The sequence below is a fragment of the Hypanus sabinus genome, chromosome 6, assembly GCF_030144855.1.
Source record: "Hypanus sabinus isolate sHypSab1 chromosome 6, sHypSab1.hap1, whole genome shotgun sequence".
In the NCBI taxonomy this organism is placed as follows: domain Eukaryota; kingdom Metazoa; phylum Chordata; class Chondrichthyes; order Myliobatiformes; family Dasyatidae; genus Hypanus; species Hypanus sabinus.
The window spans coordinates 88,949,503-88,972,295 of record NC_082711.1 but is presented as its reverse complement, the minus strand read 5'-3'; the positions used below and the strand labels follow the sequence as shown (position 1 = coordinate 88,972,295).

Below are 22,793 nucleotides of genomic sequence, written 5' to 3'. Positions count from 1 at the left end.
GTGGATATTGCAAGTTTTGCAACTCAAGCAAAACCAATCATTTATCAAAAGAAGAGGCAAAAACCTCAGTCCTTGCGCCATATGGCATGGAAACAAGCTGTTTGGCCCAAGATTTCATCTAAGCTAGTCCATTTGGTCCATATCCCTCCTCAACCTTTCCTATGCGTTACCTCTCCCAAGTACTTTTTCAGTCTTGTTAATGTACCTGCTTCAACTGCTTCCTTTGGCAGCTTATTCCATATAGTAATCGAGCCAAAGTCGAGTTTACTGTCATATGCCCAAGTGCACGTATACACAGGGACAATAAGTAACTAACTTGGAACAGTGTCATGGGCATATAACCTTATATAACCAGCATCCACAGGACAACTGTAAACACAATTTTTGCAAGAGAAAACACAACTGGAACAAAGAAAAATCCATTTTAGTGTGAAGAGGTCATAGTCTGGAACCTGGTGGTGTGAGACTTTTGTACCTGCTCCTGATGATATCTGCAAGAAGATGGAGTGATCCAGACGGTGGTGATCTTAGATATATGTTGCCTTCCTGAGGCAGTGCCCTCTGTTGGTGCCTCCAGTGGTGCAGAAGGATGTGCCTGTGATATGCTCAACACCACTCTGCAGCTTACTATGTTCCTGCACATTGAATTGCTGTACCAGACCATGATGTCACCAAACAGGATACTTTCAGTAGTATGTCTGTAGAAGTTTGTTAATGTTCAATGACAAGCTAAGAAAGTAAGAGTACTGGCTCATTTTTTCTTGTGATTGCATCTATATGTAGAGCCCAGGGCAGGTGATCTAATGTGTTAATGCCCAGGAAATTAAAATGGATTCTCTCTGATTTCCTTTCTCCCCCACACTCCCCACCTTCCCCATGTAGACTGGCACATATTTGCCCTGCTTCCCCTTGCTGAATTGGCTCTTTAGTTTTACTGACACTGAGCGAGGGGTTATTGTCGCAGCACCATTCATCAGGTGTTCTGTCTCTGGTAAACAGTCACACCACCTTTGATTTATATACCATTTAGAGCTGTGCTCAGCCACACATTTGTGTATGTAGAGAATACAGCAGGGGGTTAAGCATGCAGTTTTGAAGTGCACCTGTGTTGATGGTCAGCAAGAAGGGGAACTTGTGACCAAGCTTCACTGAGATCTGCCAATGAGGAAGTTGTGTCCAGTTGCTGCAAGGGGCCCAGAGTCCCAGGTCTTGGAGCTTAATTGTGAGTTTGGATGAGATAATTTTGTTGAATGCTGAGTTGTAGTTCTATATACTTATAGGAGCCCACCATGTAGAATCTGATCAAAGTCCTTAATGAAGTCCATTCAGACTATATCTACTACCATACCCTCATCAATCTTTTTGAGTACCTCCTGAAGAATGCAAATCAAATTAGTGAATCATGGTCTTCTACACACAAAGCTGTTACTGACTATCCCTAATCAATTGATGTCTTTCCAAACACACAAATTATCTTATCCCTCAGAATCCATTCTTATATCTTCTCCACCTATGATGGAAAGCTTACTGGTCTATAGTTCTGTGGTTTTTCATGAGGCACAACATTGGTCTTCTAGCATTTCATCCATCACCAACGATGATGCACACACCAATCTCATCCAGAGCTCCTGCAATTTATTCTCTAGCTTCTTGTATTCTTGATCAGGCTCTGGAGATTTATCTACCTTAAGTTTTAAGACATGCAATATCTCTTGTAATTCCCAAGTTCTTCCCATTTACTGTCTCAAGGTCTGAATTGTTCAAGTCTTCCTCCACTGTAAAAACGGAGGAGGAATACCTATCTCCTAAGGCTCTTGTGATGAATGTGCCACAACTCTGAGGGGCCGAAGGGTACAAAATCGCCCCCTCCTTTTTGAGAACCGCAAGATCGCTATTAATTCGTGTCTGGAACCCAGGAAATGGGAGAGAATCCACGAGGTTTGGAATGTGTCCTGGCCTCAGCGAAACAAAGCCACTGATAACAGCTATTGTCTCTTGGAGACGGAATTGTGTATTGAGTACTGTACTATTCATTGAAGCCCTCGGGACAACCAGAGTGGGCTAGTTGAGGGATTGCATCATCCCAACCTAATTGACATCTGAGACCCCGTGAGTAAGGATAAAAGAGGGTCTGGGGAACAACCCCTTTAGACGCACCAGGAGAGACGCTAGAAATCCCGTGACAGCATTTAATAGCGACAGCCAGTGGGGGGCTCGTGTGCGTCCTTCCCTTGCCTGGGATTGGCAGGCTTGCCATGGAAGAACGGCTTAGCTAAAGGAGAGGCCACAAGTGAACGGCCACACCAACGAGACTCCAACGGATCGAAATCATAAAAGGAAAGCTGGCAAGTTTTTCTCCAAATCTCTCTCTCTCTCCAATCATTGAAATACAGCGGTCCCCAACAGCTGCAGCCTGCATGAACTGAGTGACTTTTATATTTCCATCGGACAATACATTTATCCCCTCGACAACGATAGAGCTTATTTCTTATTGATTATTATTATACCCGCACTTTTAGATTTAGTATTGACGATGTATATTATCTGTATGTTTGCATTGATATTATTTTTGTGTATTTTTACCAATAAATACTGTTAAAAATAGTATCATCAGACTTCAAAGGACCTCTCTATCTTTGCTGGTAAGTGACCCAGTTACGGGGTTTGTAACACTCTATACAAAAATGTTCACTTTGGTCTTTATTTTCTCTCCCTAGTTGCTCCTTTTCCATTACTGAGTAAATGTCTTTTTGGTTTTTCTCTATGAAGCTATCTCTTGCCCCTGTTATGCCCTTGTTGCAGTACAATCTTGCATCCTCCTATACTTAAGGGACATGCTTGATCTCAGCTGCCTGTACCTGACCAGTGCATCCTTTTTCCTGATCAGAGCCTCAGTATCCCTTATCATCCACATTCCCTACTTCTCCCAGTGTTACCCTTCACTGTTTCAGGGAAAAGCAGGTCTTGAAATTCTTCTCTAACTTCTAAAAGTCTTCCATTTTCCAGATGTCTCTTTCTGCACAAATAACCCACTCCAATCAACTTTTGCAAATTCCTGTCTCGTACTGTCAAAATTTGTCTTGTCCCCGTTTAGAACTTTAATTTGTGTACCAGAACTGTCCCTTTCCATAACCAATCTAAAGTTAATAAAGCAGTGGTCTCTGGTCCCAAAGTATTCCCTTACTGGCACTTCAGCCACTTGTGCCCTGTTTAGATCAAGCTTTACCCTTTCTCTGATAGAGCCTTCAATATTTTGTATGAGGAAACTTTCCTGAACACTTAACAACTTTCACACCATCTAAGCCCTTAGTACTCCCAGCTCATTTTTGGAAAGATAAAATAGCTTACTATGATAATCCTGTTTTTCTTGCAATTTTCTGGGATCTCCTTGCATATTTATTTCTATAATTCCTGTTGACTGGGAGCGGACCTACAGTACACTCCCAATATAGTAGTCACTCCTTTGTGTTTCTCATTTCTACGCATAAAGCCTCACTGTCCAATCTGTCAGTAATTTCATCTTGAACTATTATAATCCCTTGCACCTTTGAGTTCCTTAGGCAAAGTCCATTAAGTGAGTTTTGTTTTCTAGTTAAATATCTATATTAGTCTCATTACATTTTGAATACTACTGGTTTTCGATAACCATTTTTAGAGAATCAGAAGAGCAGTTTCCAGGATTTCCTGGTACTCTAGGCCTTCATGGTACCATTTTCACCCATCCAGATTCTGCCGGCTCACGAAGCAATTGAAGCCTAAGCAGAACAATCTAGTAACTTGAAAGAAAAATTGCTTGGTTCTTCACATGTAAAGAATGGGGAAACAGATCAACCGTATCTGTGTGGGAGCTTAAAATGGGAATTTAGCAGCTATAACAGGGGAGAAATCCATGTCTGATTACTTTTAAACTTTTCTCCAGTGTTACAGATGATCAGATGTTTACTGTGTGAATTTTCGTGGATTATTGTATTGTGTGCTGGTAATGCATAATAGAAAGGTCAAACTTCTAAGAGATTCTTCATTTTGTGCACTCTATGGGCAGTTACACATTGTGGGCTCATAAACAGATAGAAATCCAATCAGCACAATTTTCCTTGGTGCTTTGCCCAGAGAATTTAAATGACGACCAGTGAAGTAAAGGAGTTTTTGCCTTACAGTCGACTCCTTTTAAAGTTTCAGTTATATTTGTGGAGTGATAAATATTTTGCTAAGTGGGCTTTAAGCTTTGAAGGAAAACTGAATATTCCTGCCTAACTTGTACCATTCCATTTGGTTCATGTTTTATTCATCTTGTATGATTAAGTGCTTTAGTGTGGAATTTCTTTTTTTGATTCACAGAAAAACAAAATCTATTTTATCCAGAACTCTCTTGTAGAATTTTCTGTTGTCCTTTCAGGCTGAGTTGCATCAAAAGAAAGAGACTCCTCCAGAGGATTCTGATCTTGACCGCAAACGTAGAGAGACAGAGGCTTTGTTGCAGAGCATTGGTATAGCCCCAGAGCCAGCATTAGGTAAGGAGCATGCTGTCATACTGTGTGACCTTGTTAAGGCTGACAATTTTGCATATATTCCAGATTCTTCCTCCTCCCTCGTAATTTTAAAAGTGAGGAACCCTGGGAGTAAGCTTAAAGAAATAGTGCATAAGTAAGGAGAACATACCTGTTCAGGGGCATCTTGGTATTGGTTGATGACCTAGTTGGTGTTATTTTCAGGAATTTGACATTGTACTTTACAAGCTTCTTTGAAAATGTATAAACTGTGTTCATTTTGACTTTTAAAACTTAATCTGATCAAAATCAAGATTTTATTTTCTTATTCCAGTCCATTACCCTTATTGACCCTGTATTCCTTCATGTAATCACCTCATCTAATTGTTGAAACTGTGCCCGCTAGGCAAACAGGTGATCAATATTTTTAATGCACTTATTATACAGATTGCCAATTGCCCCTTTGGGTCCTTGACAGCTTCATTAGTCTCATTTCTGCTTAGCCTGCCTTATGTCCCTACAGTGTTCATTAGTGTTTAATTATCCTAACACCTGTAAAGAAATTTTTCATTTCTAACATTTTTGTGGTTGGATAGGTGTATACTGGAATGTTAAAATACTTTAAAGAGTTCAGCAGGAAAGTTATGCTAGTGATTATAATTCTCTTTGGAAAATAGTGATGCTGACAGGAAATTTGTGGATTAGCTGGCAATGTTTGGAAAACAAATGAATAAATTAAAATTAGAAGATGAGACAAAATTAGATGAATTTTTTAAAAAGCACATAGATTGTAAACTGACAAGCCTTAGACCTGCTAAGCAATGGGAGAGCTAATAAGCTAGATAAAATAAAATATAGTCAGTAGTAGGTTTGTTTCTTTGTGCCTACAGTGCCATTTAGTGTGATCGTTTACTTTGATACCATTTTTCTGCACCGGCTCCATATTTCTTGATAAACATAAATGTTTAAAAGTCAGTTGCTATCTTGAATGTTCTGAGTCCCTTGACCTTGGCAAAGAACTATAAAAAGTCCTTGCCTGCTGAGTGAAAGATGTTCTCATCTTAGTCTTGATGGCTGACCTCTGGTTTTGAGGCTATGACCCTGACTTAGTTCTGGACCAGTGAGGTAGAAGAAACGTTATCTTTGTATCTAGCATGTCAAGTAGACTAGTGAGAATTTTGTATGTCTTAGTGAAATCACCAATCATGTTTATAAGCTCTGGCTTAAAGATTAAAACTGCTCTTTCCCAAGTCCTTTTTCCATATGCTAGTTTTTTTTAAATCTGGTAAACCTTTATTGCAATCTCTTTTTCAATTATATTCTTCCTTGGGTAGGATATGTAATGTTGTACACAGTATTCCAATTACCCTATATAACTACTCAAATAATGCTAATAAGGGCCTAAAAATTGTCTTATTTGCTTGCCATACCTGTACTTTTTCGTACAAAGATTATTGATCCTTCCTGAATATCATTATCTTCTAACCTTTCTTTAAAGAAATGGTTTTCTACCAAAGGAAATTACCTCTTTCTTTAACATATTGTACCAGGCATGTCTTTGTCCATGATATTTATGTGTGGCTTCTCAAGCTTTCTATTTCTGGAAGACTGAAGACGTCTCTGTCTGATGTTAAATAATGATTTTTAACAGCATCCTCTTATGCACCCTAAATCTCTTCTCTGGTACTTTCCCCTATCCTTCAAATTGATCCACCCCAATTCTCTCAAATTTCTTAACTGTTGGCAATAGCAACTTCCACCTCCCATTCTTTCTTCTATTGTAGCCTCCTGAATTCAAAGATTCTAAAGTTCAAAGTAAATTTATTATCAAATTACATATGTCACCAAACACTACTCTGAGGTTAGTGTATGGAACACAATAGAATCAATGAAAAACTGCACACACAATAACAGACAAACAACCAATGTGTAAAACTGGCTGGTGGTTTAATGGCATTTGCACTGAACTTTGCGATGAGTATTCCTGAGTTCGAATCTGGCTAGCTACTTGCATGCTTTCTATTTGTGCTGGCTTGAGCTTCAAGCTAGCCACTCAGCCTTTTCTTAAAAAAAACACACAGACAAAATGCAAAAGAAACAGCAAGATTGCTACACAATGCACCACAAGACACAGAAAGAAACAACATCAACCAATGTGGAAGCGACAACAAATTATGCAAATACAAACAAAGAAAATAAATAAATAAAAGATATTGAGAATATGAGTTTGTGGAATCCTTGAAAGTGAGTCCATAGGCTGTGGAATCAGTTCAGTGGTGGGTGAGTGAGGTTATTCACTCTGGTTCAACAGCCTGATGGATGAGGGATAATAAGTGATTCTGAACTGTTCATGTACATTTTAACTCTGGGCTCCTTGCAGATTTCTTCCATTTGGGTTACTGTCACTGCCACAACACTGGAACAGCTCTGACTAAAGTCATTCATGAGCTCCCCTGCGTTTATGGAGGTAATCTACTCCTCCTCTTCAGTTTGGCTGCAGCCTTTGGCATGGATGACCATTATCACCCTCCCCATCTGGGCAGAATCACCATTGTTTGATTCTCTTTCTATCTAGCTAGTCACTGACTGTCTCCTCTATCACTAATATAACATCTCAGTATAAAATCCCAAAGGTCTATTCTGGTAATTATTATTTCTTTTGCCTCCTTAAGATGCTGAACACTGTAGGCATATCCTCATATTGGGTTAGTTGTTAATGCAAAAGATGCATTTCACTGTACGTTTTGATGTACAGGTGATTAATAAATTATTCTAATCTAATCCTAAAAATTGACCTCTAATTTTGTGGTTATTTACCCCAAAATATGTTTATATGGGTTAGTGTCAGCATTTTCAGTTAATAAGGTTTTGATGTCTTTGTCTTTGCCAGTTAAATGGGGGTCACATTAACTTTGACAAGATTGTTTATTAAATTTGTTAACACTTGTGTTAAATAGGCAAGTAGGTAGTTGAAGAAGTCATGGTATTAATTGTATTTAAACCTTTTTTTTATTTAAATCATCTGCTTTCTGCAATATGAGCTTTACAATGTATGTTTACATATTTTGTTGCCTTTTGTTGAGCTGTTCAAAATATTTTTGATTTCATTCTGGTGTTTGTGTTAGCAGTGGTTCTTTGCAAATACCCAACAATAAATGTGCATTTAATTACATATTGTATGTGTATATATATATATTATGTGTTTTTTGAGGGTTTCAGCTGTAAATCTATTCAATAACTTGTATCCAAAATCTTTTAAAAGCCTATAAAATAATTAGTGGAAAATTTTCTTTCTTTTGTTTTGTAACTATTAAAATGGGAAGTTTTAACATTGTAGCTCCAACAGCTGCGTCAGATATCATCTGTTTCTCTGTATAAGGCAAGAGAATTTCAGCCTAATTTGTTGATTTGGGTTGGTCATTTGTAACACAATGTTTGTTCCTTTGTTCCTGGCAGCTTGATTTGGCTTCTTGCCTGTGTGATGATAGTAGTCTCTGAATTCATTGCACAAATTGGAAACATTTGGACTACTTGCACATTTAGATTGTTTCCTGGCTATTTTATGGTGAAGGTTGAAACCCTACTGCATTTTAATGCAATTGTGCGCATTCCAAACTCATTTTGAATGATTATTTTTGCAGAGATAGAAATTCAGTGTTCGTTTGACTTTCTTCCCTCTTTTTTTTCTTTCCTCTTGCCTTTTATTCTTTTGAATTTTGCCATTGCAATTCTATTTTCTTCCATGTTCCATGTTAATTTGATATTTTGGGTTTGGTTTGGTTTCTTTTTTTTTCTTGTCTGACACTACTCACCATCAGTGCAACCTTTGCAGCTAGTAACATGGGATGCCTGTTATTTTCATTATTTAGTTCCAACCCCCATGTCTCCCTCCTCGAAATCAGTGAGCACACCCAGTGAAGCTGGAAGCCAAGATTCTGCAGACGGCGGACATGTTGGAAGGTAATTAGCTTTTATTGTCAATTGTTGTTCATTTTTGTTGGGTGTCTTTTGCACTGTGGCTTTGAAAAGAGCATCGACACTTACCTCTATTTCATGCTGAAGGTCATCCCTTACCAAATTTATTTAAACACTCCCAATATCTTAAACTTTATTTAACGTTGTACTAAAAGTCATTGTGACTACCTGGAATATGTCCCTCTACTCTGAGAACAGGTCTCCATCCCAAAAAATCTGAAGTCCTTAAATACTATTTCTCCTCTACTTGGATTATGGTCTGTTGATCTTGTATGTGTTAGCACATGATATATCAATTTACCAAGAGAATGTTGTCCTGCTTTTGTTTGAGATCCTGCTCTTTAAATTCTACTGTAGATCTTGCAACTCTGATAACAGACTTTCGATCTGAGCCTTTATGCTGAGACAAGAAACTCGTATTAGGTGTAACTAATCTTGCTAAAATGGATGCATGCAGGCAACTGTGATATTTTTTTAAATGGCACCAAAAGAGTGATACAAGGCACAATATTTTTTGTACCAGGTTTTTAAAAGAAGTTAGTAGGAGATCAAGTAACATCATTATAAATGTAACACTTACCCAACAGGCTGGTATATGTCTAGGGGAAAAGGAGATTCAGCCACTCACCAACCCCACCTCCCGTACATGCAGGTGCTGTGAGAATCAAGATTATGCCGTGCGTACCACACAATATCAAACTCACACCACATACCGTTACAGAATACACTTTAAAGATTTTACTAAAACTAAAAGAGTACTATGCAATACAGTATATATGAAGGAAAAGAAAATAAAGCAAAAGGCACCAACTTATCAAAGTTCAGTCAGTTTAGTGCACATTGTTGGAGCTCAACCATCGAACCATTCAACCCCTCATCGCTTGCCTCCGACCTCCACGTCCTTGCACCTGGGACCACCCTGGTGGTCAACCGAGCAGTGCAGCGCACGTCCACCTTCCTCAGCGTCTCCTTCCCGCCTCCACTCAAAAGACCACAAACCCCCCCAAGCTCCCAACCCCATAAGACAAAATAACATTCCACATTGGTTAACAAATGAATACAATCCCCATATCAGCAAGTCCAAAGCTAAACAACTGCGAGAAAAAAATACTTATTAGACATAAAAGCATTCCTACTCTAGCAAACCAAAGAAGCCATTTTGATTACATATGCAGTATATTTTACATAAATAAAGAACCATACTTTGTCATCAAAGGAATCATGACATAAGCAGAGTACAGTGCTGTCACATTTTCTCTATGGGACACTTAGACCATGTGACAAAGGACACTTGCATATTCAATGTGTAACCCTTCATGCTTTGTTTTGGGAGAGAATCACTAATATACACCTCGCCTATGTAACTTTTCATTGAGTGTAGTAATGATACAGAAACATAGTTATTTCGTCAATTTCATTTTTAAGTATTCTGATAGGAATACCTTGGGTATTTAGTAATGGCAGATTATTTAACTTGCAAAATGTTTGGGTGTGAACTGGCACTTTAATGAATTTTCAGAGTCAATTGGGTCATTTGTGGAGTTGGGTGGTGAAGGAAAATAACAATTTTATTTTATGACAAAATTTTATAACAAAATGTATAAATTATGGTATGGGATTTTATTCCCTGTGATTAGGAAATCTGAAACCTAGCATAACCAGGCTTCACTTGTACCCAGTTACATCATTTAAAAATGTATTTAATTATTTATAAGGTATTGATTGATTGCGATACAGTGTAGAGTAGGTTCTTCTGGCTCTTCGAACCACGCTGCCCAGCAATTGACCTGTCTAACCCTAGACTAATCAAGGAACAATTCACAATGACCAATTAACCTACTAACTGGACTGTGGGAGGACACTGGAGCACCCAGAGGAAAGTTACGCAATCATGGGAAGAACCTGCAGACTCATTGTAAACAACGGTGGGAATTGATCCTGGGTCGCTGATGCTGTAAAGTATTGTGCTAAACTACACAATCATTAGGAGGATGTTGCAGGCTCATTGTAATTTTAAAAAAAAAGGTGTAAATTGAACCTGGGTTGCTGATACTGTAAAGCGTTGTGCTAACGGCTACGCTACTGTGCTACCTCTAATGGTTAGTTGCCTTGTTGATTAAAGTAATGGGCTGGAGTTTCAGTTCTGATCTGGAATGTTTTGTATTCTAATTCATTAGATTATTTTTTTAGGTTGGCATAAGGAAACGCAATACTTAAGTTCCTACTTTATAAGCAAAATATCTTGTGTTGGATATCTGGAAAAAGGTGTAGCAAACTAGGAAAATAACTTTCGATGAATCAGGCATTTTTTGTTTAAATTACTGTGGTCTTCTTTTCTACTGTCTCTGAAGCTGGATTTTTACTTGTATGTGGGTTGCAAGGACATTTTGATAACTTGACCTGAAGCAATGGAGTTGTCACTCGTGTTTGCATGCTGGCATTGCTCTTAAATTTGGATTGTTTTTTGGGCCTCCAAGACGAGCAGTGACCAACTTTTCTTGTTTAAATTTGATGATCTGTTTTTATTTATTGGATTTTTTTTTTACAGATCAGTCTGCCTGTTCTTGTTCTTGATCTGTTCCTTTTGCAATTCCTGGAAATGGCCACTGAGTTTATTTAACTTCCATGATTAATTGTTATCTAGTCATGAAGAAGATTACTTTGCATAAAAAAGAATGCTTTATATAAATAATATAGAATACTAATTGTTAGTGTAATTGTTAACTGCATGATGATATGGACAGTTGTAGGAAGCATTGAGTCTATGTGAGCTTGTACTTATTTTTCAGATTAGAGACGTGTGAGATTGTGACTTGGGATTATGGACAGGTGCAAGCTGCATTTGTGGAGTTGGTGCAGAATTGTCAACTCAAGCCGTGTCTGTACTCTGATTACAGAACCAGGAATAGTCATTAATTATTGAAACAGGGAAACCAAAGATTGCAGTATTCATATTGGAACCAAAATACTAAAGAGGGTTAAATGATGGTGGCAAAATGTAAAATTTCAAGAGTTTAGGCTTTTTATAATGTACTAGTGGTTGGGAGATCTAGAGAAGAATAACAGTTGAAGGAAATTAAAACGGTTGTTAGATTTCATTCCTGGCTCAACAACAAGTTCACAGCCTTGAGTATTAATTAGATAGTAATGCAAGAGTCAATAAACATAAGCCTGCATGAGAGATCAGTAAAGTTAAATCAATATCATGTTCTTAGTAGCATTAGTATTTAATTTGCTTTATGCAGGCAGTATTTTATGAATTGTATTTTAATAATTAGAATTGATAGCTCACTATTTGGCCTTTAGAGGAAAAAAGTGTAAAATGCTGCATCATTATGACAGCACCCCATACTAATCGACAAGAGATTTGTAATTTGCCTATTGCCACAATAGGTCAACGGCAGACACAATCTTAATAGCTCTCCACACGGCTTTAAACAATCTGGACAACACAAACACCTATGTCAGGATACTGTTCATTGACTGTAGCTCAGCCTCAGCATTTAATACCGTAATTCCCATTATCCTGATTGAGAAGTTGCAGAACCTACGCCTCTGTACCTCCCTCTGCAATTGGATCTTCGACTTCCTAACCGGAAGACCACAATCTGTGCGGATTGGTGATAACATATCCTCTTCGCTGACGATCAACACTGGCGCACCTCAAGGGTGTGTGCTTAGCCCACTGTTCTACTCTATATACACATAACTGTGTGGCTAGGCATAGCTCAAATACCATCTATAAATTTGCTGACAATACAACCATTGTTGGTAGAATCTTGGGTGGTGACGAGAGGGCGTACAGGAGTGAGATATGCCAACTAGTGGAGTGGTGCCGCAGTAACAGCCTGACACTCGACGTCAGTAAGACGAAAGAGCTGATTGTGGACTTCAGGAAGGTTAAGATGAAGGAGCACATACCAATCTTCATCGAGGGATCAGAAGTGGAGAGAGTGAGCAGCTTCAAGTTCCTCAGTGTCAAGATCTCTGAGGATCTAACCTGGTCCCAACATATCGAAGTAGTTATAAAGAAGGCAAGACAGCAGCTATACTTAATTAGAAGAAATTTGGCATGTCAACAAATATGCTCAAGAACTTCTATATTTGTACTGTGGAGAGCATTCTGACAGGCTGCATTACTGTTTGGTATGGAGGGGCTTCTGCACAGGACTGAAAGAAGCTGCGGAAGGTTGTAAATCTAGCCAGCTCTATTTTGTGTACTAGCCTACAAAGTACCCAGGACATCTTTAGGGTGCAGTGTCTCAGAAAGGCAGCGTCCATTATTAAGGACCTCCAGCCCGCAGGGCATGTCCTTTTCTCACTGTTACCATCAGGTTGGAGATACAGAAGCCTGAAGGCACACACTCAGTGATTCATGAACAGCTTCTTTCCCTCTGCCATCCGATTCCTAAATGGACATTGAATCTTTAGACACTACCTCATTTTTTAAAAATATAAAGTATTCCTGTTTTTGCATGTATATTGAATAGATTTAAAATACATAATTGATGTACTTGTTTGTTATTATTGTTTGTTTTTTTTTCTCTCTGCTAGATTATGTATTGCATTGAACAACTGCTGCTAAGTTAACAAATTTCACATCACGTGCTGGTGATAATAAACCTGACTCTGAGTTCCTGAACGGTTTTGACAGGAAGGATGTGGAGATATTGTTTCCTTGGTGGGAGAATCTGGAACTAGTGATCTCCGTTCAAGTTAATAAAAGGGTCACCAGTTGGAGACACAAGTGATTTCATTCCTCCCTCTGGGTCTATCAGTTTGAGGAAGAAAGTCTGTGAGTATTTTAAAGGCTGAGGCTCTGTTATCCAGGAGTGAAAAGTTACTGATAGTTGGAAAGAACACAGAATTAAGATTATAATCAGATCAGCCATAGAAGTACAAAAGCAACAGGCTTGGATAGGATCCTATTGTGAATTGCAAGAAAAATGGAAAATGATGTATCCAAACCAATGATCTTGTAAAAGGGGGGAACTAATCATTAATCTTCAGAACATAGCACTGAATGAAACTTAAAATATTAACTGACCTGGTGCTCCCCAACTACAAATCCCCTCCAAATACACAGTATTGTCATTGAAATCTGTTGACTTTCTTCTATCACTGCAAGGATTAAATTATTACCCAATTGCACAGTGAACTACAGCCCCTCCTCTTGGATAATTAAGGAAGATAAAAAAAATCCTTGCATTGTCCATGACAAGCTTATCCCAAGAAAATGAAAACAAAATGAATAATGGAAATTGTCTCCTGAAAGCAAGCAGATGCTGCATACAAAGGGAAAAATCAGATGCTATAAAATTCCATTTGGTGCGACATAACTTGCTAGATCAAACCACATAATACAAGTAGGTGAACATCCTTTAAAAGCAAGTTATAAGTATGCAGCATTTGTGAAATTAATCCCCAATTCATTTTAAGGTTGAAGCAGCACTAAATTTATCTGGGTTAATGCCAAGTTTAAAAATTGCAGATACTATAACAGATGTGTTACAGAACTGTTTAGCTAAGTATTTCTTCACATAGCAAAGGAAGCCAGTCTGTTAACTACAGAAGATTCAAGAATGTGTAGGATCATGATACATTTCCTACTATATTTCACTATACCGAACTTCTGGATCTTACAATATTATCTGCATTCCTCTTCAGAGTTAGGTTTATTATCATCAGCATGTGATGTAAAATTTGTTAACCGCAGCAGTTCAATGCAATACATAATATAGCAGAGAAAAAATATAATAATAAATAAACAAGTAAATCAATTACATATATTAATTAGGTTTTTAAAAACATGCAAAAGCAAATACTATATACTTTTTAAAAGTGAGGTAGTGTCCAAAGCTTCAACGTCCATTTAGGAATTGGATGGCAGAGGGGAAGAAGCTGTTCCTGAATTGCTGAGGCTTCAGGCTTCTGTACCTCCTATCTGATGGGAACAGTGAGGAAAGGGCGTGGCCTGGGTGCTGGAGGTCTTTAATAATGGACACTGCCTTTCTGAGACACGGCTCCCTAAAGATGTCCTGGGTACTTTGTAGGCTCGTACCCAAGATGGAGCTAACTAGATTTACAACTTCCTGCAGCTTCTTTCGGTCCTGTGCAGTAGCACCTCCATACCGGACATTGATGCAGTCTTGCAGAATGCTCTCCACGGTACAAGTATAGATGTTTTTGAGTGTATTTGTTGACATGCCAAATCTCTTCAAACTCCTAATAAAAGATAGCCACTGTTTTGCCTTCTTTATAACTACATCAATATGTTGGGACCAGGTTAGATCCTCAGATCTTGACACCCAGGAACTTGAAGCTGCTCACTCTCTCCACTTCTGATCCCTCCATGAAGATTGGTATGTGCTCCTTCGTCTTACCCTTCCTGAAGTCCACAATCAGCTCTTTTGCCTTACTGACGTTCAGTGCCAAGTTGTTGCTGCGGCACCACTCCGCTAGTTGGCATACATCACGCCCGTATGCCCTCTCATCACCACCTAAGATTCTACCAACAATGATTGTATCGTCAGCAAATTTATAGATGGTATTTGAGCTATGCCTAGCCACACAGTTATGTGTATATAGAGAGTAGAGCAGTGGGCTAAGCACACACCCCTGAGTTGCGCCAGTGTTGATCGTCAGCGAGGAAGATATGTTATCACCGATCCACAGAGACTGTGGTCTTCCGGTTAGGAAGATGAGGATCCAATTGCAGAGGGAGGTACAGAGGCCCAGGTTCTGCAACTTCTCAATCACTTGTACTAATCAAGTTTCCTCATGCTCTTACCAACTCAGATGGATTCAACCTTTCCTCATTACACAGTTGGCCCATTCTTGTAAAACCTAAGCTGCTCCCAATACATTAATATTAATTACTTCAAAAGGAGACTAATATTTAACATAATAGTCTACGTGTATTTTTACCAATGCCTATAAAACTGAAGCATAGCCTTCCTATATTTATATTGAATTTGAATGCAATGTACACCATTCTGTCAACTTGTGTGTGTGTGTGTGTGTGTGTGTACATCTAGACAAGGCATTTGTTTATGGTTTTCCCCTCACAATTCTTGAGTTTTCCCAATACATGACGCATTCTATATACATTGACCTTTGTTGAGGTGCAGTGTATTACTCCACATTTGCGCTTTACTCTTTGTTCGGCTCGACCTATTTGTGTGAACAGGCTTTCAGCGTCATGAACATCAACAAAGCCAGCCACAGATCCAAGTTAAGTGACCAACACCTCAGATCCATCCTGAGAATCGCCACAACAAAACTAAATCCAGACTTTGATGCGCTGGCTAAAAAGGGAGACCAACAACACTGTTCCCACTGAAATTAAAAATAAGTTTCTTCATTGTGTTATGTAAAAAAAAAATGCATTTGAAAATATTTTTTTCAATAAGCCTTACATCTTACATGTCATTTCTGTTAAGTGATGGACCTGAGTAGTGCGCAGCTGCACGTACGTTCTCAAAATAAAAAAATGCCCTCCAGATCAAATAACGCACTCCGCATACTGGCGCACTGTCACTGTTCTGTCTTTGTGCTGGTCGTTGTTGAGTTTTGGCACAGGGGACAATTGAATAAGAAGGAGCAGGACAAGTAGACCTGCATCCTACCGTTTTTGAAATAAAGACAGTCAGGAGGAGAGTGATGATGATAATATCTTGAAGGATAACAGAATTTTCAGTGCTTTAAAATAATAACTGTTAAAAAAGCTGTATTTTATTCATTTAATTTTCAGTGTTTTAAAAGTCATTTCAATAAATAGCTAAATACCATGGGACTTCAAAGACAGATATTTTGTTGTAATGCATTTGTTCATTTTCAATTGAAATTAAAGCACATGTTTTCTACATATCCCATGATATTTTATTTTCTCTTATGAGGTGTATTACCAAAACACTCCGTCCATCTACTCCTGGTCCGGCCCTACTGTCAAATTTTAGAACCCTTTGTGGCCCACAAGTCAAAAAGTTTGCCCACCCCTGATATAGACCCTTCTATATCTGAGTTCTACAATCTGATGGAAGTAGTATTTGTGCCTCACAAAACAGATCTGATGAATTGTACATGGTTGGCAAATTTTTTTTTAAAAAAGGTCACATTTCCTTAAATCATTATATTAAAGTAGGAAAACCTCATTCTGAACCAGCACAATGAATTATCTTTGCCAAATAGGGTGGGGTAGCCCCAAACAGAGAGAACCCTTATGTTAATTAGAAAGTCTCAAATGATTACCAGTAGAGAAGGTGACATGTTCTTGTGTGTTGTGTGCAAGAGTGAATGAGGCATTTATGATTTGATGTTAGAAAGAGCTGCTACTGTGGAACATCAGGTTCAGTCATGATCTCTGCTGCTCTCTGTGTGGAATTTGCATGTTCTTTCTTTGCTTGGGTTTCCTAAATTCAGACACCTCTTCAGGCCTTGAGGCTCATCACCCTAATTTGCCCCAAAGCAGCAAGCTCCTCCTCTTTTGTAATCTGGATATGGTCCATGTGTCTGTCTCCTGAGTAATACAGATGCAAAAAAATCTGACCATGCTGATTGTCAAGTCAGCAATGTTGTCGCTTAGTGTCCTTTCGCTCTTAATATATCTGTTGAAGCCCTTAGGATTCTCCTTCACCTTGTGTGCCACAACATCCTCATGCCTTCTTTTAGCCCTCCTGATTTTCCTTTTAAGTATTCTCTTGCATTTCTCGTATTCCTCCAGCGACTCATTTGATCTTTGCTGCCTTGCACCCCCTTCACAAGGGCCTCTATACCCCTTAAATCAAAGTTCCATAAATCTGTTATCCTATCTTTGTCCTTTCTTCTCATAGGAACTTACAAACTCCGTACTCTTCAATTTTTCACTTTTGAAGATCTCCCACTTGCCAAGTATCCCTTTGCCAGAAAACAACCTGTCCAAATCCACACTTGCCAGATTCCTTCCAATGCCACCGAAACTAGCCTTTCTGCAATTTAGAATTTTGTCCCAAGGACCAGTCCTATCCTTGTCCATAATTATCTTGAAACTAATGGAATTAAGATCACTAGATCTAAGGTGTTTCCCCCACTGTTCTGTCTTGTTCACTAATAGGAAATCCAGTATGGTTCTTGTTTGCTCTCGCTCTCTCACACACCTTTGTATATTGATGAAGGAAACTTTCATAAACATATTTGCCAATCTTTATTGCATCTATTCCTTTTACAGTATTGGACTATCAGTCTATGTGCAAAGTTAAAATCACTTACTATCATAACCTTTATTTTTCTTGCAGCTTTCTTCATTGGCCGTCTGACTCACTCTACAAATTTGCTCTTCTAAATCCTGCTCACTGTGGGGTAGTTTATAATACGCAATTAACATAGCCATCCTTTTTTTAATTCCATGTTTCCACCCATTTCGCTGCAGTAGATGAGCCATCCTGTCTGCTTGTCTGAGCACTGTTGTGATATTTTCCCTGACTAGTAATCCCATCCCTCCCCCTTTTCTCCTATCTAAAACATTGGAATCCTGGAACACTAAGCTACCAGTCCTGCCCATCTTGCAAGCAAGTGTCACTAATAACTGCAATATCACAATTCCACATGCTGATTCATACTTTAAGCTCATTTGCCATGCCTACAATATTCCTTGCATTGAAATTAGTACAACTCAGAACATTAGTCCCATCATACTCAACCTTCTGGTTCCTGTCCTTTTGTATGTAGGTTTAATGTCTGCTTTTTCTTACAACCACTTCACTAGCCTTGCTGGCACTCTTGTTCCTATCCCCCTGCAATTGCAGTTTAATATTCACCAGAGCAGCATTAGGAAACTTTACTGCAAGGATATTGGTTCCCTTCCAGTTATCATGCAAACCATCCCGTTTGTACACATCCCACCTTTCCTGGAAGAGAGCCCAGAAGAATATTTCTAGCCCTCTCTCCTGCACCATCTCATTAGCCACCTGTTGAACTAAATATTATTTTCCCATTTCTAGCCTCGCTAGCTATAGCATGGGTCCTGTTCTTTAACTGAACACAGTTCCCTGTGCTCACTTTGTAAGTGTGCAACTGTACTAATGTATTTCAGAGTAGTCCAACTATGATTACAATCATCTGACAAAAACTGCACTTGATGTGCATTTTGTGACTGTATAATATGTTATCTGCAAAAGTATTCATTTTCAACTTCTTCATGGTCAAAAGCCGAAGGTTTCACGTACCCATTGGACAACCAAAAGGGGATGGCACCATACTGTAGTGGTTAGCACAATTTTCTAACAGTGCCAGCAACCCGGGTTCAATTTCCATCGCTGCCTATAAGGAGCTTGTATGTTCTCCCTGGACTGTGTGGGTTTCCTCTGGGTGCTCCAGTTTCATCCCACTGTCCAAAAAACATACTGGTTGGTAGGTTAATTGGTCATTGTAAATTGATTGGGCTCGGATTAAAATAGGGTTGCTTAGTGGTGCGGCATGAAGAGCCATAAGGGCATATTCTGTGCTGTATGTCAATACATAAAATTAAAAAGAAAATGGAACGTTTATTGTGACCAAGATGTACACAATGATCAAACATGGTATAAAATTGTAATTTATTTTTCTTGTTTATTGGGTATTTGGCAGTGAAAGTGATTTGAGACAAGACCCTTACTGGATTTCACCATTGCAATGAATGTGGCAGTGCTGAATGAAATATCATTTACTTCCTGCCACCTTTGCTACACAGAGAGACAATCAACTACCCTATTTTAGGTTTTTAGAAAGCTCCTTTAAGCTACCATACATCATGATGAACTTGTCTTTTCAGGAAAACTCACTGACTTCTTCCACTAATACTTTGTTTTATTTTCCTCTCATCCTGCATATTTTTATGCTTGGATATTCAGTTTGTTGAAAGCTGCCATTTAAAAACTTTACAAGTGATTTTCAAACATCAGTATTTATGTATTGGACACCAGAAAGAACAGAGACTTGGCTGCTTACTGAATTTTATCCTGATCTAGAAAGTTGGTTTTAATATGGGGGAAGCAGGTGAAAGTGAAATGGAAATTGAATTGGCTAATTTGTCTCCAGATTAGATTGAAGTCAGATAAAGGCCAATGAAATATAAAGACAAAAATAAATGTAAAATAAATCTCAGCATCTAATTCTTTGCACATTGGAATGAGATTGAGCACTTTAAATGTTAATACAATAACAATGATCATATTTAAAGGGTACTTGGGTTGTTAATTATCTTTTGAGGCAAGTTTAAAAAGGAATTTGATGTACAAAACCTGCATGTTCTTAAAATTCTGTTATCAGCTGGCAAAGTGAAACTTTTTTTGCACACGGCAGACAATAAAAAAAAATAAGTCAACATGTTTTGGAATTTTGTGACTGATGTGTGTCTCTCAGTTTCTTGAAGTCATTAGCCGGGTTACTCATGAATGCCACTATTTATCATTAATAGAAATACCCAGAGTTCTGTGTTTAACATAAACCAATTATTTGCAGATAGAGTCGACCTTCACTAATCTGGCTACCTGTAATCCAGTTCCTCCGATAATCCGGCACTGATTTCAAATTTTCTGCGCAACTGTAATTTTGAATTTCCCGGGCCACTGTACCAATCTGCTGTGCATTGTTTTGGTTGCGCTAGATCTGTTCACGTGTTGGCGTGCTCTTGTAAGCACAGACAGGCGATTCCTGCTTGTTTTCCTGCAGTTATGGCCCCCATGAATAAAGGAAATGCACCTTGTGCTGTGAAGCAAAAACACCACACATTATCCATTAAAGATAAGGTTGAACTGTTGGAACAAAAAACTGAAGTGGTATATCGGTGAAAAGCTTGTGCGAGTGTTACAACATTGGCTCTTCCACAGTGTGCAATTTTATAAAGAAACAGAAAAACTGCTACTTTTTTTTTCGCTGATAGTGGCTCAAAGAAACGTGTAAGAAAAACAATGAAAGACGGAAGAAGTTCAGAACTAGATAAAGTGCTGATAATGTGGTTTAATCTTCGTGAAGGTGAAGTGAAGGTGTTGAACTATCTGGAGATATGGTGAAGGAACAAACAAAAGTGTTTCATGAAGAGCTAAGACTAGATTATGAGAGTGATTATAGTGAAGGTTGGCTTCATCGGTTCAAGCAGCGTCATGGTTTACAGTTTTGTGCAGTGTGTGGTGAAAAACATTCAGCAGACAAGGAAGCAGCAGCAGAGTTTGTTGATGAGTTCTCCAAGTTCATCTCTGATGGAAAAATTAAGCCCCGAGCAGGTGTACAATGTTGTGCCAGTTTCAGCACCAGTTCCTGATGCTTCACTCACTTTTCAAGATGAAGATGCTGATGATCCTGACAACCCCACACTTGCAGACATGTAACTTTGCTTGAAGGTTTATTAAACGTCCCACTTTAGAAGTGGAAGTGCTCAACTTTTCTGTGCAAGTTAATTCCTGCACATTTACCTGTACCCTTTACTTTATCTGTGCCTGTACAGTATATTACTTTATTAAAATTCCACTTGTTACTCATTTAATATTTCTGTTTCATTATGATCTAACTTGTACTGATATACATAATATTTTAAAGTTATGATGAGGCAGTTAGCTATTGCTTAATGTGATCCTTCTGTAATTTGGCATTTTCACTAATTGGGCACTCCTCAGATCCCAATGGTGCCGGATTAGTGAAGGTCGACCTGTACTGGAAGTCTGAAATAAATATACTAACTTCTTACTGAGCTTGTTGGAAATATTACCAAATATATTAAGTGTTGTTAATTTTAACTTGCATTCTTTCCTGTCATTAAACATGTATTGTTGGTTAATGTTCTGCTGAGTTAATGTCTCTTTTTTTTTGTCTTATTGGATGAACTAATTAGGGCACTACAATGGGATACCGATCCTTCTGTACTGCAGCTTCAATCTGACTCTGATCTTGGGTATGTAACTTTTTAATATTCACCATGATGTTGTACAAAAACTATTGAATGATCTTTTGTGATGTATGTATGTTTAATGTTTTTGCTAATTGCCTGAACTTTAATGTTGCCCATATAATTTCAAGTGGTAACAGTATTTAAATTTGTAGTTCGCATAGATATTCCTTTTTTGTTTAAAGAAAATTGTTGAGATTACTGGTAAAGGAACATCGGATATGCAATGTTGAGAATTTGCTTTTTTTTTTAAGTACATTGTTCTTAAAAAATAAAGAGAAAATTATATGTGACTTTTGTTGGAGTGAGTGAAGTTCACTGTATACTTTAAAGAAAATGACAGCAATTTCATAAGTGGAAATGATAATATTTACCCCACTGTTCAATGCAGCCGCCGCTTGCCTAAACTTGTGATTTCAAAAATTACTCAAGTTGATTTTTTACCTCGAGAGGTGGTGTCGTACTCCAAAGAGACCCAAACGCCAGTTGCTCATGAGCCTGAAGGTATCTTGTTTTACTAATCTGAACTAAGAAAATATTGATGAACTAAAAATGTATTGTAAGTAAAATGTAGACTGCAGAATATTATTTGTAGCTTGTTCACCTCCCAAGCATTTGATAGAATTCATTAACTGCCTTGTGTCTATTGTTTATCATTCCATTCTGTGCATTTGCTATTCCTAACCTACTGCTTTTCCTGTTCCCCACTTTCTATAACTTAGTTGCTGTCCCCTTCCATGTTCTCCCCTTTGTATTACTATTTCGCATGCTACTCTCCGTTATTTTCTTTCAGCACCTTCGATGAACCTTTTTATGTTGTTTTATGTACTCTGGACAAGATACGAGGAGTATTTGATAAGTTCGTGGCCTAAGGTATTAGGAGATGAGTTATTAACTTCAAGCTTTCTGCACAATCACTCAAAGAGTTGACAGGCATGTGCAAGTAACGAGAGCTGTATAACTCATCTCCTTCTACCTTAGGCCACAAATTTATCAATCACCCCTGCTGTGGACACTTTCTGGAGGTCCAAGATCCATATGCTCCATGACCGCTGGGCTAAGTATGTAAATGTAGGAAGGGACTATGTTGAAAAATAAATGTGCTAGGTTTTCTAAAATTGACTCCGACCTTAGGCCACAAACTTATCAATCACCCCTCGTAAGCAATTGTTCCGTTGCTTGGCGGACTTCCCATTATCCCACATGGTTTCCCTGATTTACCCCCTCCCCTCACTGCACCGCACATACTGCCCCACTAGTAATCTATTCAGCATACCTCATATACTGCACCTTAAGCCCCATTTTGGTCAATAGTTTACATCATTTTCAGTTTATTTTTATTGTCAAAAAGAACTTGCAATGAATCAGTGTTCACTGTCTGCTCTGGAATGCCATTCAATAGTGTCTTCCCTTTTCAAGAAGTGTTACATTTAACA

General features: G+C 38.4%; 1 protein-coding gene across 3 annotated transcripts in view; it reads left to right on the top strand.

The window, feature by feature from the left end:
* The window catches only part of LOC132395679 (cytoplasmic dynein 1 intermediate chain 1), a 205,188-nt gene that overhangs the window by 38,253 nt on the left and 144,142 nt on the right, over positions 1-22,793 (top strand). For all 3 annotated transcript variants that reach the window (XM_059972584.1, XM_059972585.1, XM_059972583.1), the window contains 4 exons: positions 4,397-4,511; positions 8,357-8,447; positions 21,304-21,363; positions 21,749-21,861. In XM_059972584.1, the coding sequence (XP_059828567.1) occupies positions 4,397-4,511; positions 8,357-8,447; positions 21,304-21,363; positions 21,749-21,861 (379 nt within the window). The remainder of the gene's footprint in view (positions 1-4,396; positions 4,512-8,356; positions 8,448-21,303; positions 21,364-21,748; positions 21,862-22,793) is intronic.